Below are 17598 nucleotides of genomic sequence, written 5' to 3' on the forward strand. Positions count from 1 at the left end.
CTACCTTCACTCTCCTTCCATATAGCTGGAAATGTCTGCAAATAATTCTCAGGGAGATGTTAGCACTAACTCAGTGACTGTAGCCAGAGCAATGAGATTGTAATAGCATGGGTGGGATACCTACCCAATGGCAGTCACTTGGACCAGACAAAATTGTTTCTCAGAATATCATAGTCTCAATGCAGGGGTAGGATAGGAGCAGTTTTGTGGGGAGGATGATCCATCTCTGCAGCTTCCAGTTTTATGTTGTTATACTTATTGTATGAGAAAGTTTAAATGCATAAATACAGGATTTTATAAACTTTGGCTTAATATCTTCTAATATTATTTCTTTGATTCCTTGCAATTACCCAGTTCTTCAAATGTACTAGGACATTAATCTTTATCAAAATTTTGCATTCTGCTCCCTTTTCTGGGGGAAAATCTTTATCAACACTGCAACTGGCTACTTCTCTGTAGTCTTTCTTATAAGATTAAGAGCTGTTTTAAGAAAATGGACTTGAGCTGTACGGTGGTGGTGCACACCTTTAATACCAGCACTTGGGAGGCAGAAGCAGGTGGATCTCCGTGAGTTCGAGGTCAGCCTGGTCTACAAAGCTACACAGAGAAACCCTGTCTAGAATAAAAAAGAAAAGAAAATAGACTTGAGTAGTCCATCTTTATGCCCTGCCCCCAAGACCCAGCATCTAGTGGTAGATGTTCTGTGAATGCATGATGAGTGATGGCATGAAAATGGAAGTGTTTACTGCAGATAAAACACTTGGTTAACTGTGTTGTGGTTACATAAAATCCTGATCCCAACATAGCTCATAGGACCTGAAATAAACACATTAAGAAAGCTTTTAAAAATCCAATTAGAGTTATAGCTGACATTCATGTTAGAAAAAAATCAAACAGATAGTACAAGCCAGGGTATTATCCACCAATTATCTGGTGAATTCGGGAATACCTTAGTATCTCCATTTTGACCTACATTGCAAAGTTCAGTGCCAAGGCCTTTCAAAAACTCATATGACTATTCTAAATGTACATTATCTACCTGTGGAGAGGCTGAAAAGATGTACTTTGGGATTTATTCTTTCAACATGAAAGGCAATGATGGACACGTCACAAAGCAAATAAATAGCTTTGATCTGCACAAAAATGCCCTTAGAAAGCCTCCATCATAAAGGCAGCAACAAAGGAGGAAGCCTGTGTACCCTGCACCCTAGAGGGAGCTCGTTCCAGAAGCTGGTGGCTCAGGGTCTACAGGCTCAGTGCAGAGAAGTAGGTCTGGTTCAGTGCTCACAGGAGACGGCACCCACTACTGTTTGATTTGGGTCCTGGCTTAGTCACACAGAAAACCTTTAAAATTTCTCTCTGTGCTCTTGTTACCACAGATGGCTCTGAGCATATGTATAAATAGCTTGAGTTTGTTATGTGGAAGCCTGCTATTTGCACATGGGGTTTCCTATTTGGGAAGAGGCAGGTGGGGCCCCACTGCAAACTTCTTAGAGTAACTAAAAACCATTGCTTAGGATGACTGACACCTCCTTCTGGGACAAGCATATGTCATACCCCCCCCCCCAGTCCCCTTTCCTTCCAAACCTTCCCCTTTATCCTGGCCTCTTTCTACAGCAGATTAGGGGTATTTATTTTGTATTTTACTTGAAAATGACTTTTAAAACTTGAGGATTTAGTGGTTAAATAAAAAAAAATCTACTTTTGGCTGGGCATGTTGGCACCTTTAATCCCAGTACTTAGGAGGGAAAGGCAAGGGGATCTCTGTGAGTTCTAGGTCAGCCTGGTCTACATAGCAAGTTCCGGGCCAGCCAGGACGACACAGAGAGACCCTGTCTTGAAACGAAAACAAAAACCCCAAACCAACAAAACAAAAAAACCACAAATCAAAAAACAAAACAAACAAACAAACAAACAAAAAAACAGCAGCAGCAGCAGCAACAAAACCCCACAAACAAAGACAACAAAAACAACCCCCCCAAACAACAAAACTACTTTTGTCACAGTGGCTTCAGCAAATTGGCCATATTAAAATCTGATGTGTTCAGCTGAATATCTTCCTCTCAGATGCTTTAATAGTTTGGGGTGGGACCTGCAACTTGCCTTTTGAGCAAGTACCCTCAAGGAATACCAGTGCAGAAGACTTTAGGGAGCCCCTTGACACACAGAGGAAGCTTGTCATTGCTTTCTCATAATGGATGCATGCTTATTTAACTGCATGGCAATACCACAATCTATTTAACCATGTTTATTTTGATGGACTTTCTTATAACTTCAATGTATTTACAATTTAAAAAAATGTTATACCATTTTGTCTTTCCTGTTTAGGCTCATTTTTACTTTGTGTGTGGCCGTGTGGTAATGTGTGTATATGCATGTGTATGCAGGTAAATTTGCCTGTATGTGCACATTTGGAGGCTACAGGTTGACATTAGGTTTTTCTTCTGTTTCAATTTTTGAGATAGGCCCTTTCAATGAACCTGGAGCTGCCTATTTGGACTAGACCAGCCAGCCAGCAAGTCCTGGGGATGTGCCCATCTCCACCCTCCAGCACTCCTCAGTGCCTGACTTTCAGGGGGATTAGAAGTCAGGTTCTCATGCTTGCACAGCAGGCCCTTTATGTCGACAGCCATCTCCCCAGTCCACTTCTGCTTTTTGTAGGAAGGACCAGCTTCACACACTTCACATCCAACCACTCCTACCTAGATGTAACCTCATCCTCCCCACAAAACTGCTCCTATCCTACCCCTGCATTGAGACTATGATATTCTGAGAAACAACTTTGTCTGGTCCAAGTGACTGCCATTGGGTAGGTATCCCACCCATGCTATTACAATCTCATTGCTCTGGCTACAGTCACTGAGTTAGTGCTAACATCTCCCTGAGAATTATTTGCAGACATTTCCAGCTATATGGAAGGAGAGTGAAGGTAGTCAACAATAAGATGAAAGATAGAGATTGTGACAAGTCTTAAATTCCTAATCATAGCCCCTCTGCCAAGGAGTGCAGGAGGGGATACACTTTGTGACATGTTTGACTGCTAAACACAAAAGGCAACTTGATTGGGCATATAATTTTTGAGCCATAACCTTTCCCTCTCAAAAGAATGAAAATGTTGCTCCAGGGGATTGAGATATTTACTGCTGATGAGAAAGCGATCCCATATTTTTGTCCGTTGTAAGGAGTCTCTCCTCATTGTGTACACACACACACACACACACACACACACACACACACACACACACACACACACACAGAGACAGACAGACAGACAGATAGACAGAGACAGCTAACCCTTAAAGTCAAAGCATCACCATGGTAACACATAGCCATTTACTAGATCTCCACGTAAAATACTTGCAGTACAGAAATCTTAGTTTTAAATGACCGTGCTTTATAGACTATAAGATCCTTTCTATAAGATGCATCTTTTTTCTTATGTTACTAAAATGTTGCCTGTTGTAGCTATGGTGATCTGTCAATTTTAAGTCCCATCTAAATTTCAGAGATGTTAAAATTAAAAACATACAGTTAAATCTGTGAGAATCCAGAATCACTTCTGCTCAGTTGTGTCCTTTTCAAGTATACCTGCCATTTGAATGTAAGGCTTTTGTTCTCAGCTCTCTCTGACATTTTCTAAACCACTGTTCTTGAGGCTGGAGAGATCACACAGTGGTTAAAAGCGCTTGCTGCTTTTGTAGGGGACTCAAGTTCTGTCCTAACACTCACATCAGGTGGCTCAGAGTTGTCTTAACTCTTGATCCAGGGGCACCTGCTGTCTCTGGCCTCCTCTGGTGCCTGCCATTCACGTGTACCTATACCCCTTCCCACCCCACATACCGACATTAAAAAAAAAAAAAACTTTACATCGCCATTCTCTTCTGTATACTATTTCACTATTATTTTCTAAATACATTTTCTGCAACATCAATTGCCATTTTCATATTTCAATGATGACTTAATATTTAATGTCTTTAAAATCTTTGACTTGACTTGAACACCTGAACATCTTTAGCTGTTTCTCAGCCAGCGTTTTCATTCATTTCCATATATTTTCTTGAAGTAGATAGTTTCTATAATTATGAATTTCCTGATATGATTGTTTTCAGATAGGCTTTTCTTTCAGGTCTTATTTATATCTCTTCTGCTGATAGTATCTGTCCTTATTGACTCCCGACTAAGAAGCCATCTTTCAGCCCTGGGGTCCTCACATGAAAGGGGGCACACAGAGCCTTCTGGGGTCTTTCTTCCAGTCCACCTGTTTGTAGTTAGAATCCCCAGCTCAGCTTTTAAGTTGGGGAGCTGGCTTATGTGCACAGCCGCCAGTTGTGGTTTCAAAGTCTTTTACTTATTAAGAAACTGCTGATCTGAGCAGGAATCTCTACATCCTGCCTCCTCGTCAGCTCACTGACAAGGAGAGTCTGGAATTATTTCTAGTTGTTTAGTTGTTAAAGAAAAGTGAACGAGAAGCTGCAGCCCTCAGCACATCACATACCCGTGGCTCTTCCAGCTCATAAACGTTTTAGTTGCTGACTTTATATCTGAAATACCTAATCAGTTGGTCCCCAGATACATTGCATTGCTTACAGCTATACTATGAATAGTACAAGGGATGCGGTATTCATAAAGGGAAGGGCACTGTAAAAGGATTCTTCCTGTCTTTCATACAAGAAGTCTGTCTTACCATCTTTTGGTAGGCAAGGTACATAGGTCTGTGAGGAAGGGTCAGAGGCATCCTACTGCCAGCTGGTATCATCCATGGCAGTTACTTACACTAACAGTAAGTTGAATACACTTAACAGTATTCAACTGGTATTTACAGAGAACCTTCCATGTGCCAGGCTCTGCTTGCTACATGGGGACTGCTGTGATGAGCAGAAACAGAGACTCTGTCCCATGGACTCATATGTCAGCCGGAGTGCATGCAATAAACACACACGCAGGAAAGGTACGTTGGGTCAAATGCAGATGAAAGGGTATATATGGGGGGAGAACTCAAGCAAAGCAGGGGAGAAGACTGTAGGACTGGGGAAGAGCTGCTCCCGTTCCCTGTAGGGCAGCCAGGGAAGGCCTGTGGGATAACAGGAGAAGGCAAGGCTGTCTCTGTCACCGGGCCAATGTTTGAGCAGTATTTCCAATTTCTACACTGTGGAAAGTTTCACTTCTTCCCTGTTTCTATGTACATCTCTACTGGAAACAAAGGGAGGTGAATCACGAGCATTCACTTTTAACCTGGATTATTTCAATGATTACAATTTTAAATAGCCCAAGATGAACATGGTGACACACTCCTATAATCCTAACACTTGAGGAGGAAGACAGTGAATTGGAGGCCAACCTGTGCTATATGGTAAGACCCTGCAGGTGGAAGGAAATAATCATATATTTCATTGAGACAGGTCAAAATTAATGAACAAAAAAGCCAGGTATAGTTTGCACACCTTGAATCCTAGCACTTGGGAGACAGAGGCAGGTAGATTTCTGTGAGTTTGAGGCCAGCCTGGTCTACAGCTGTTCCAGAACAGCTACAGCTACATAGTGAGATCCTGCCTCGAAAAAACAAACAAACAAAGAACAAATCCTCTATGGTCAACAAAAATATGGTCATTTTTAACTGTATTTATTTTACTTGTAGATTTTTAGTTGGAATATAAATCATATTACTAAGCATCCAGGTATTCGGGGGAAACACTTTAGAAATGCCTATCAAGGGTCATGAAAATGTTTATCATGGAGATGGGAGGCACAGGACACAGCAGGAAGGGACTGGGCAGGGATGGGGTGGTAGAGGGAATAAGGGTTAGTAGCTGAGAACCCTGGGATGTGACTTTCTTCCTTGTTTTCTCCACCATGGTTATAAGGCTACTTCTCTCTGGGTGCTTAACTGTCCTGCTGGGGAAGTGACAGTCTGCTTATGTCTTTTTTTCTTGAGACAAGGTTTCTCTGTGTAGTACTGGCTGTTCTGGAACATGCTCTGTAGACCAGGCTGGCCTCAAACTCACAGAGATCCACTTGCCTCTGCCTCCTGAATGCTGGGATTAAAGACGTGAGTTTACTGTGCTTACAGTAAAAAAATTATTTATTATGTACACAGTCTTCTGCCAGCATGAATCGATGCATATCTCATTATAGATGGTTGTGAGACACCATGTTGTTATTGGGAATTGAACCCAGGACCTCTGGAAGAACAGCCAGTGCTCTTACCTCTGTATCATATTTCCAGCTCCTGTGCTTACAGTTTTGATGGAGAGTTAAAGAAAAAAAAAAAAAAGAAAGAAAAAATAGAATTCCATCTAAGAAACAGGGCAAATATCCAGATAAATGTAGCAACAGTGCCCTTTATTAAAGCAGATATTACACCGCTTCACACTGCTTGTGAGAAGCAAGGTAGCAGATGGCACTAACTTCTGCTTTTACGGCAGACACAGAACAGGAACAAGGAGATTTCCATGCCTGAGACTGGTGCTATACTGAGGTTTCCAGCACCCAGACAGGCAAATGCCTGGACAGCTGCTTAGGGCAGATGGGTCCTTTGACAGCTTAATATTGCAGTTTTTGGCAATTCCTGTGTTGGGAAGGTCAACATGACACCATCTGTTTACTGATGAGCAGAACCCTCACTACCAGCAGGTAGTCACTGCTGAGTGAAATGCAAACCAAGAGGCAGGTTCACCCTTTCTCATGCCCATGAGTAGACTGGTCTGGCCAACCTTGCCTCTACAGCCTCAGAAAGCACAGCTTCCCTGTGTCTCTGGGAGGTGAGAGCCTGGCAACAGTAGTAATACCAAGAGGATCAAGATACAGAAACTCTACAAGACATACCTTTTGTTCTACTTTCCTAATTAGGAAAATGAACACATGAAGGAATGTAGAGCCATCTATAAATATTAGAAACAAGTTCCCATGCACTGAAGAGAAATATGTTTGATAGCATATTTTCTGCCAAAGGTTGGCAGTGAGCAAGCAGTCTCAATGCCACCTTTCTCCCAGGGTTGAGGGGTTCCTCTTCTCCAGAGAGAGCTGCCTATTTCCTGCACAGCTTTCTGGATACAGTTATGTGTGTATGTGTCTACCTATACCTGTGGATGTTGGTTTAGTAGGAAAAAAGGCAAGGTGCATCAACATACATATCACCACTTAAGTAAAACCACTGTAACAAGAGATATCTATAATACAGATATTTAGGGGGAGAAGGTGACCCACGTGCTAGGATAACAGGCACAAGGCGCCATGACCATCTTTCAATGTGGATTATAACATAGATCTGGAGTTTGACTCAATAAGGAGATAGCTGTGTTCACACAAACGGCGACTGGCCACACACATCATTTTGCACATTGCTTTGCCTCCCTACTTTAGAAATGGCTTCGTACCAACAGATGAAGCTCTTGTTGTCCTGCTGGTTTCATGTGACAACAAAGGTACTGAGAAGTACTGCGGGAGGCAAACCCAGTATGTTCACTGGCACCTCCCAGACACATCTGATTTTAGGTCTTTGCTGGTCTGGGTGAGACCTCTCATCTGTGGACTACAGTCAGCACCAGCTGACACGGTTCTCTCGGATGTTTCTGGTGGTGTCTGTTCTAATACTTGAGCCATACTGGTTATCTATTAAATAATAATTTTTTTGGTGCATGTGTGTGTTCTAGGAGTTGAACTATTGGAAGTCCCAAATTACATCCTTGGCCCTGCATAATCTGAGTGTCACCTTCTAGAAAACACTTTACTGAAGACTGTCTTCTGGGCAAGGGGTGAAGTTAGTGGGAGAGCATGTGCTTAGCCTGTGTGAGTCCATGCCCCGCCCTCTTCACTCACTGTCTTCAGATGCTTTAGAGTATGTGACAAACAGGTGGTGCACGCTCAGTGATTACAGGTACAGGTACAGTGAGCACTGCAGGAGATGAGAAGACAGGCTTACCTATACTGAGATGGGGTTAGTTTCAGGAATCTCATGGGAGGAAGTGCCAGGACCTGTCTGGCTCCAGCTCACCCAAGAAGATGGTGATGGAGATCAACTTACTAAATTTACTTAGCCCTTGTTTTTATAAAGCCTTCTGCCTCAAGTTAACTCATAAATGTCTGAAATAATGAGTTGTGTATTCTTACCATTTGTATGCCTGATAATTTTTGATTGGATGTCAGACATTGTGAATTCTACCTTACTGACTGTGAAAAATTTTGGGTTCTTGTATATATTCATGCAGGACATAGTGTCACAAGCTTTTAATCCCAGCATTTGGGAGGCAGAAGCAGGCAGATCTCTGTGAGTTCGAGCCAGCTTGGTCTATAAAGAGAGTTCCAGGACAATCAAGGCTGTTACAGAGAGAAACCCTGACTCGAAAAACTAACATAACATAACGAAACAAAGCAAACCTCATGAGATTTGCCCCAGGATATATTCTATGGAAGCAGGTGGGCTTAGCTTTGAAGATTTACTGGACAATATTTTCTATAAAAGCACTGATTGATCCTAGGGCCAATTATTGTTTCTCCTCCTGATGCCAGATCTTCCTGAGTCCTAATACAAATGCCTGTAATGCTGCGGTGCCCAGTGTGCCTTGAAAGGACCTTTGTTGTCCCTGGCACTCACCTGGTTACCATTCCCTACCTATGAGGGTTCTCTCCTCACATACACATTAGCTGTTTGGGAGTGCTTAGGGGGATCTTTAGGGGTCTCTGATTGCCTCTTCTCTCTGGCACTTTGATCTTCAGACTTGGTGGCCTAGACTCCTCAGGCATCACATAGCCTCAGGGAGAATACTGTGTTCTACCTGGGTTCCCTGTGTGTGCCATGGCCTAGTGACTCTGCCCAGCAGGCCTCCCGTTGTTTTCAAGCACTGCCTGTCCTTGCCTGATGTTCTAGGTCTTGAAAAAAATTTTTTAGATTTATTTTTATTTTATGTGCATTTGGTGTTTTGCCTTCATGTATGTCTGTGTGAGGGTGTCAAGAACTGGAGTTACAGATAGTTGTGAAATGCAATGTGGGTGCTAGGAATTAAATCTGAGTCCTCTGGAAGAACAACCGGTATTCTTAACCACTGACCAATCTCTCCAGCCCTGAAAATGTTTTCTCATGTATTTTATTTGTTTATTTTTGGTTGTGATTTAAGGCAGGGCTGTAGAGGTCTAATCCTAGTTCATGTCACTATACCTTGCCCTTGTCTTTTTTTCATTGCTCTTTGCTTTTTTTTTTGAGACAGGGCCTCTGTGTAGCTCTGGATGGTCTTCTATGTTCATCAGGCTAGCACTGAAATCACAGATGTCCGCCTGCCTCTGCCTACTGAGTGCTGGGATTAAAGGCGTGTGACACTATGCCTGGCTCTCACTCTTGATCCCCCCTCCTGTCTGTCTGCCTTTGCTTATTTTCTTTGCACACATCTTCTGCTGTTTCCATCTGGCATCTTACTTGTCTTTCATGGGAAAGTGACTTGCTCAAGCATAGCTCTTGAGGGAAGAAGTTACTCAGCTAGGGGGTGCTGTAGTTTCAACTTGGGTTAGGGCCTCTCATTAGCCTCTGCCATGTCCTCTGCTCAGGCCGTCCTTCCCTGAACTTGTATGTGCTCTTTGTCATTGGGGTCAGTATGACAAGAAAGTGCCTTTGGCCATCGCACTGTTAGGTGGTGGCCATGTGACCACTTCTGTTCAGCTGGCTCTGATGTGCAGCTATCAGTCTGCTTTTTGTTTTTCTCCTTGGCCCATTCCTTGCTTCCTCACTTTGGGTGCTGCTCATCTGTGGTGAGTACTGCTTTTTATGAATAGTACTTTTGTCTTCTGCTGAGAAGGTGGAACCCTTTTCTCCTTCAATATGGCGAGTATATAGGTAGAGCGAGCTTCCAAATGGACTTGCCTCCTTGCACTCTAATGTTACAACCTCACTGGTCTATGGACTTGCATGTTGTGCAGTTTTGAGCTGCTTTCTCTCTGAATAGAACTTCTCAGAATGCACTTTAGGAAAAAAAATCTAGAAAATGAAGAGTTGTCAAGAACCCAAGCCCTTTGCCCTCTAGATTTCCATCATTAATGTAGGTGTAAGATTACATGCCACGCCATTATGCTTGTAAAACACACCATGAACTGTGATGATCTCAACAGTGATAAAAGACCTGACAATAAAGGACAATGGCCAGAAAAAAATAATTTTTCCTCATCAAATAAGTAGCAGGTTGTTGATTATAACTCTAAGTTGACTTTTTTTCTGGTTTTAGGAAAGAGAGATTAGTACTTTATTACTAATTCATCTCCAAGTTCAGAAGACAGAAACAAAGAATAACTTGGAAAAAAGTCCTACCGTCTTGTCAACTTTCTTCTCCTTACATCTAGGAATTCTGAAGAAATCACAAATTCTTTCTTAGTTACAAGTAGGAGGCACACACCCAGGAATGTATCTGCATGCTAGAAGACAGCCACAGACAGGTTTGAATTCTATCATGGGGAGAAGACATTCAATGTGGGTTGGAATTTACTAAACAAGAACTCAGACTGGGACAACAATACTTCAATTCCTCAGGCAAAACTGACTGCATTCATTAGTACAAGTCTTCAAGTAAGAGACAGTGAGCCCTGAAGACTTCTATTGTCCATGCTTTGCTATGACTACATATTTGCATGAAAACAAGCCTGCTTGTGTGAGTTATGGATGTTTACTGCAGAGGCTTCTGTTAGAGCTTTCCATTCTAAACTCTCTGGTACGTTTCCTAGCTTTACAGTTCTTTGGCAGATGCAGGGAGTTCATCTGGGCCCCCAGCCTATTGGATGATGCTAGCCACACTCAGAGCCAGGCTCTTTCTTTTCAGCTACTGTTCCACATGCTAACTGTCTCTGGGAATGTTCTCTCAGATACCCAGGCAGTGTGCTTTGTTAAAGTCTTAGGCATCTCTCAGTCAGGTCAAGCTGAAAATATGGATGAACCATCATAAAAGCCTACATATTTACTGACTTTTTAAAAATCAATTCTCTACATTCTATTTTTCTACCAGATGACCACTAAGCATAATTAATAAGATATATAAATATTTAAATGTAAAATATTTAAAAACCCATTTTCTTTTAGAATACAAGGTTTAATAACAATAGTGTGCCTAGGAGCCAGGGGCAGGTGGATCTCTGTGAATTTGAAGTCAGTCTGGTCTACATAGAGAATTTTGTCTCAAACAAAATAGGCTGTTTTCATTACACTACATACATTTGCCAGCAAAAACAAAGACAGTAGAATTTGTAGATACAGGTATAACACAGGCAAGAATCTCTGGGCATTTCTGAGAATGTGGGAATGTCTTTCAGGAAGAAAAGAAGCTGACACCTGTACCATTTGTCACCACTTATTTTTGTTGTGCGATTTTGTTCTCACACTAAGATGGGATGAGGAAAGACAGCATAGCACAATGAGAACATTAAACTAGGAGATGACACTGCCCAATACTACATGGCCACTTACAGAAAAGAAAACTCCATCTCCAACATTTCAACAAATAACCTGACAAACTCTACTCCCCTGCCTAAAATTATTTACTGACTATTCCCTATTACCCTGGGGGAATCAGAAGTCCAGATTTCTTTTAAAAAACATTTATTATTTTTATGTGTATGTGTATGGGTGTTTTGCCTACATGTATGTCTGTGCACCATATGTGTGCAGTGTTCACAGAGGCCAGAAGGCAACATCAGATCCCTGGAACTGGAGTTACAGATGGTTATGAGCCTCTGTTTGGGTGTTGGGAATTGAGTCTGGGTTCTCTGAAGAGCAGAAAGTGCTCTTAACAGCCTATATTTCCTATATTATTGTTTCAAACCCAACCCAAGTCCCTTAACTAAGATACCATCTGCTTTAAAGTAATTTTTCTCAGAATAAGCTGTTTTTTGTCCTATTGTTTCTGTTTGTCTTGGGAATTTCTTCAACCTTTATGGACCTACATGCTATCTTAAATAATTTTCTAATTTGTTTATAGTCATGGCAGACACACTAGCTGATTATGTTTGGGATAAATGCAAAGCAATAGCAATAAGAATATAAAATAACTTCTTCCATTGTTTGGATTGAATTACATTACATTTGGATTGGTAGCAATGAAATAACCATGAGGGAACCTCTCATTGTTGGCAAAGCTAGACATTGAAAAAGCAGAGGATCATTCCTAGACTTGAAACTAAGGCTAGGTGATACTTTTACCTTCTATGAAGTCAATGCTCTAATTTATCCTTGTGAAGGAAAATAATAATATATTCATGTTGGAACAAAACAAGCTCAGTGATAAGTATGATTAAACATTTTGTGCATTTAAAGCTCATCTTTTAGTTACAAAAATAAAATTTTACCTCTTGAAATGATTCACCAGGACTCCAACAAGTTCTCCAATTCGACTCTCATGGGTTGGTTGTTTGCTAAAGAGGCAGACAATGAGGTCTTTGTTGTCTTTTGTATGGAATACTACAAGTTGGTCCTTTCCATTGGAGACACTCAGACCAGTTAACTGCAAGGAGAGAACAAGCAGAAAACTATTATGTTTTATTGATACTCATGGGAAACCTGTCCTTTCTTAAAAAGAAATGGAGGAGGAATGGACTTGAGGGTGGCAACAGAGGGGCTAGGAGAAGAGGAGGGAAGGGAAACTGTGGGCTGGGATATTAAACAAACAAACAAACAAACAAATAAATATAAAAAATGGAGAGGCATTATTACCAGAACTAGGAATTCAAGGGGGTTATCACCACAGACCACAAAGACATCACATATAAAAGGATTATTTGAACAACCTTAGGTGTAACAGCATATTCAACAACTTAGACCAAACATTTCCTTGAAAGTACAAACTACTAAATCTCCCCCTCCTCCAAATAGTCTGACTGATCTGTATCTGTTGAAGAAATTAAATCTCTAATTAGAAATATTTCAAGAGAAATTCCAGGCCCAAATGATTTCATCAGTGAGTTGTACCACACATCTAAAGAAATACCATCAATTCTCCACAGTTCTTCTAGAAAATAGAAAGGGACACACTTAACTAATTTAAGAACCATCATTCTGATACCAAAAATAAAGATAGTATAAGAAAATAATAAACTGATATCCTCCATGAGCTTGAATATAAAACAATTAGCAAACTGAGTCCAGTAACACATTTGAAAAATACATAATGAAACAAACAAACAAACAAAAAACAAAGCAAAAAACTAACAAGCAAAATGCCTGGGGGCTTTACAAAGACATTTTTAAAGTTAAAATCTTCAGATTTTACTTAGAAATATTTAAAAATCTAACAAAGTGTATGTGTGTGTGTGTGTGTGTGTGTGTGTGTGTGTGTGTAGGGCCTACATATTGAAAACTATCAAATGCTGATGAAGTCAGATTACAATACAGATAAAAGAAAAACCCTAAACAAAGGAAGAAAAAATACATTTTAGAGACTGGAAAATTCAATACTGCTTAGATGCCAATTTTCTGCAAATTGATCTGTAGATGTAATACAATCCCAGACCAAATGTTTTTGTAAATATTAAAAAACTAATTCTGAAATGTCCATGGAAAGTCAAGGAAACTCAAACAGACACAGAAATTTTGAAAAAAAAAGCAAGGTTGGAAGTCTAACATCACTGATTTTAATAATATCTATAAAGCTGAAGTCATCAAGAAATGTATTTTGCAAAGAAATGAAAACTAAGACCAGGAACGCAACCACACAACTATGACCAATGCACTGCCCAAAAAGGTGCAAAGGTGACTTAGCAGAGACAGACAACCTGGGATGTTTGGGCATCTACATTCCAACAGAAACAAATGTTTGTTCAAATCACATCCCTCACAATTCAATTCAAATGGACCATAGATCTAAACATAAAATGTCAACTATAAAACTTCTAGAAGAAACTAATGATTGGAAATCACTTCACCAAAGAAGGCATACAAACAACAAATGAACATGAAGAGATGTTCAACATTCTCAGCAATTTAGGAGATGGCAAATAAAATTATAATGAGATATTACCAAAAACCTGCTTGACTGACTATGAACAAATTAAGCAAATCAGAACAGAGACACACACATTCATGAGTGTATGTATACACACACACACACACACACTAATTAACGTAAACCTCAAACCTTTGTTAACACAAGAATTATACATGGTTCTTACAGCAGCTCTATAATGACCCCAAGTGAATGTAATTGAATGCCTACCAATAGATGATGGATAAACTGAGAGTCATCTATAAACAATACTCAGCAATGAGAAGGAACAAACTGATGATGCAGATTATTCTACAAGCTTGTTGAGTGAAAGCATTCAGTCTCCAAAGGTTGCACACATATGACTCCAATTATGAGTTCTCCTGACCAGAGTAGTGCTTACTACAATGTCTTAAGACTCATAGACCTGTATACTAGTGTCACACATGAAAGCCAATATTATAATATGCAAATTAAAAATATGACTCTCTGGCTGTTTGGATCCCAAGGCATCCTGCTTTGGACAACAAAGCAGACACTAGAGTGATCTCTCATCTTGGACATTTGTTCTCCCGGTGCAGACAATACTGATGTACTACCTCCTGACTGCCACTGGTGCCATGAAAGAGCAAGCAACCAGTGGGGACCAGGCAGCTGCAGGCTAGTGTACATGCTGGCGCCTGGGCTGGATCTAGCAAAGAGAGAAACCTCATTCTCAGGGGAGTCAATACAGTTGGGGTCTAGAGAATATCCAAGCGCAGGAGAAAACTCTTCAGTTGTAGACCTGGAAGGTCAAGGAGAGCCATACATTTTACAGACGAGAAAAACAGGGTTCAAGGTGCTTAGCTGATATGTTGACCCAGAAACTAGAACTCAGGCTATGGGTTGACTCACACTCATTTTTTTCCTATCATACACAGTTTAATTTCTTTTTGTTTTTCTAGTGCTGGGGATTCATCTCAGAGACTTGAGCATGCTAGCAAGTACTATACCACTGATCTATACTCCCAGCCCCTATCATAAAGCTTTTTCAAACACCACACATAAATGAACAAAAGATTCTTTGTATGTATGTATGTATGTATGTATGTATGTATGTATGTATATATATATATATATAATTAATTTATTTTGTATACAGTGTTTCTCCTGCATGTACACCTGCATGCCAGAAGAGGTCGCCAGATCTCATTATAGATGGTTGTGAGCCACCATGTGGTTGCTGGGAATTGAACTCAGGACCTCTAGAGGAGCAGAGGCTTTTAACCTCTGAGCCATCTTACCAGCCCTGAACAGAAGCTCCTTCAGTCAGTATTCCTATGAAAACACTTTCAGAGGAGTTGAGTTCTCAGGTAGATTTTATTTGTTTATGTACTGTGTGTGGGCACCCACAGGTCACACAGTACATGTGTGGAGGTGAGAAGACAGCTGGTGGAAGTTGGCTCTCTCCTTCCGCCATTCATGTGCATCCCAGGGGTGGAACACAGGTCATCAGCCTTTACCCGCAGGCTGTGGTGCATTTTAACAAATGCCAGGTCAGTGTTTAATGGAGAGCACGGAAAATAGTTAAATAATGGGAAATCGTCCACTAACCTCTGTACAAATAGCTGTCTGCGGCTAGTGGTAAGACAATACAGCAATTTCTCTGCCACTTAGACATATTGCATCCAGATGATTTTTGTATGATTAAATTAAAAATAACATTTTCATTTGAAAAAAACAATTTTATGCCTATGATGCTTCACTGTCATTTGATTATTTGTGAACTCCAAAATTGAATTTATGCAGCACTTCACAGGAAAGCTTGATTAAAGCCTAATAAAATGAGAATTAGAGAAGCAGTTAACTGCCAGTGCTTCCCAGCAGCATTAGCTGCAGGGGCTGGGGAGAGCAGCTGGAGACATCATGCTGCTATGACCGCCACTCGTGCACACACAGAGGACCATTTCCCAGAATGCCCGTCCTTGGCCATCACCTAGTCCATCAAAGCTTCTTTTTCCCATTTCCCTATCTTTCCCTGTGGAAAGGCAGCTTCATCTGCTGCAGGTTGCTATTAGTTCTTTGTGTTTAGGTCTTAGGGTGTGTCAAGTCCTGGAAGAAAGAGAGCAAGCAGCCCTTAGCTTGCTCCATCATACAAAGAAAGATTATTAGGTCTCCCTGTCTAGAGGCAGACAAACAACATTGAGAAAGTCCCCTTGTGTTCTGGGAGGGCCACATGGTGAAGGGGAGGATGGTGGGGCTGAGGAAGACCTGCCTGTACAATCCACTTCAGTCGTGTGATCTTAGACACCCATTCAATTTCCTGGGGGCTCAGCCTCCTCTTTTGCCATCTCTCTGGTTCATGGCATGGACCTCTTCTTGGTCCTTCTGCCTGAGAGGCTTCCAAGTGCTGGAATCACAAGCACTATGAGGCCTAGATGATTCTTACATTATTCAGAATGCGCTGTTACATGGAAAAATGTGGAATAATCCTGATTATTTTATTTAACTCTGGTAGCAAGATCTGATAAGGATGGATGTTTCATGTTCTCCCACTCTCATGGTCTTGCATGAGTGCCCCCACCCCAAGCCCAACAATCAGAAGTGGATGAGTACAAATGAAAAAAATCCAAAATAATTAACAAGCTGAATTCACAAGTAAAAGGATGGCTTATGTTAGGAAAAACTCAGTTTATTAGAAGGCCACATCTTCCTGCTATCTGTATGATCTAGGCTTGTGTAACTAGAGTTCATTCCTGTGGTCAGACTTGATGGCTCTCAATTCTGTAAGGCAAGCACACAATTCTGGATATACATTATTTTTATCTTATAATACCCCATTCACACAAACAGTACTCCTTTCTACATCAAGGGCTCACTTGTATTTATGACTGTTTCATCATTCTTATTGGTTATAGCTTTTTCTTTTTTTGGTTTTTCGAGACAGGGTTTCTCTGTATTGTTTTGAAGGCTGTCCTGGAACTCATTCTGTAGACCAGGCTGGCCTTGAAGTCACAGAGATCCGCCTGCCTCTGCCTCCGCCCAGCTGGTTATAGCTTTTCCTAACTACTTGATTATCTGTGCCAGTAAAGTGCTGTAGACACAGGAGAAAACAAATTTTCTCCTTGGAGTTAAAGTATGAAAGGCCTTAAATCTGGTTGATCACAGCCACCTGGATTTTATAATATAACTAAAACAAAAAGCATGTGTGTACACACATGCATGCTCACATACACATAGGTGCTGGGGAGGTCAGAAGAGAAACTCCTGGACCATGAGCTGCCTATCAGATGCCGAGAACAGATTTTGGGTCCTCTGAAAGAGCATAATGCACTCTTACCCTTTGAATCATCTCTCTAGTTTATAATGTGATTTTTAATTGATAGACATATGCCACCTACATCTTATTTTTATAAATAGCAGGTAAAAGAAATAATTGACTGGAAATTAAAATATATAACTCCCACTCCTATATAACTTGAACTATCAGTTCAACAGGATTTTTAAAAATTGAGGTGTGGGGGCTGGAGAGGTGGTTCATCGGTTAAGAGTACTTCCAGAGAACCAGTGCATACATGGTGGTTTACAACTCTCTGTAACTTCAGTCCCAGAGGATCCAATGCCTTCTTCTGGCCTCCGAGGGCACTGAATGCATATGGGTGCATACACTTACATG

The 17598-nt window shown here is 41.0% G+C and overlaps 2 protein-coding genes across 3 annotated transcripts in view; one reads left to right on the forward strand and one right to left on the reverse strand.

The window, feature by feature from the left end:
* Cdk5r1 (cyclin dependent kinase 5 regulatory subunit 1) overlaps positions 1-2574 on the forward strand; it is a 76960-nt gene extending 74386 nt beyond the window's left edge. Inside the window, exon 4 of one of the 2 annotated variants that reach the window (XR_002384199.2) lies at positions 2466-2574. The gene's annotated coding sequence lies outside the window, so the exon portion shown is untranslated. Of the gene's footprint in view, positions 1-2461 lie in introns of both variants that reach the window. The other variant, XR_002384198.2, reaches the window with a different exon arrangement.
* Positions 1-17598, reverse strand: part of Myo1d (myosin ID) — a 300654-nt gene that overhangs the window by 67854 nt on the left and 215202 nt on the right. Inside the window, exon 21 of the mRNA XM_005076975.4 lies at positions 12313-12467. Coding sequence (XP_005077032.1) covers positions 12313-12467 — 155 coding nt within the window. The remainder of the gene's footprint in view (positions 1-12312; positions 12468-17598) is intronic.

This window comes from Mesocricetus auratus, unplaced genomic scaffold (assembly GCF_017639785.1).
Source record: "Mesocricetus auratus isolate SY011 unplaced genomic scaffold, BCM_Maur_2.0 Super-Scaffold_100007, whole genome shotgun sequence".
In the NCBI taxonomy this organism is placed as follows: Eukaryota; Metazoa; Chordata; class Mammalia; order Rodentia; family Cricetidae; genus Mesocricetus; species Mesocricetus auratus.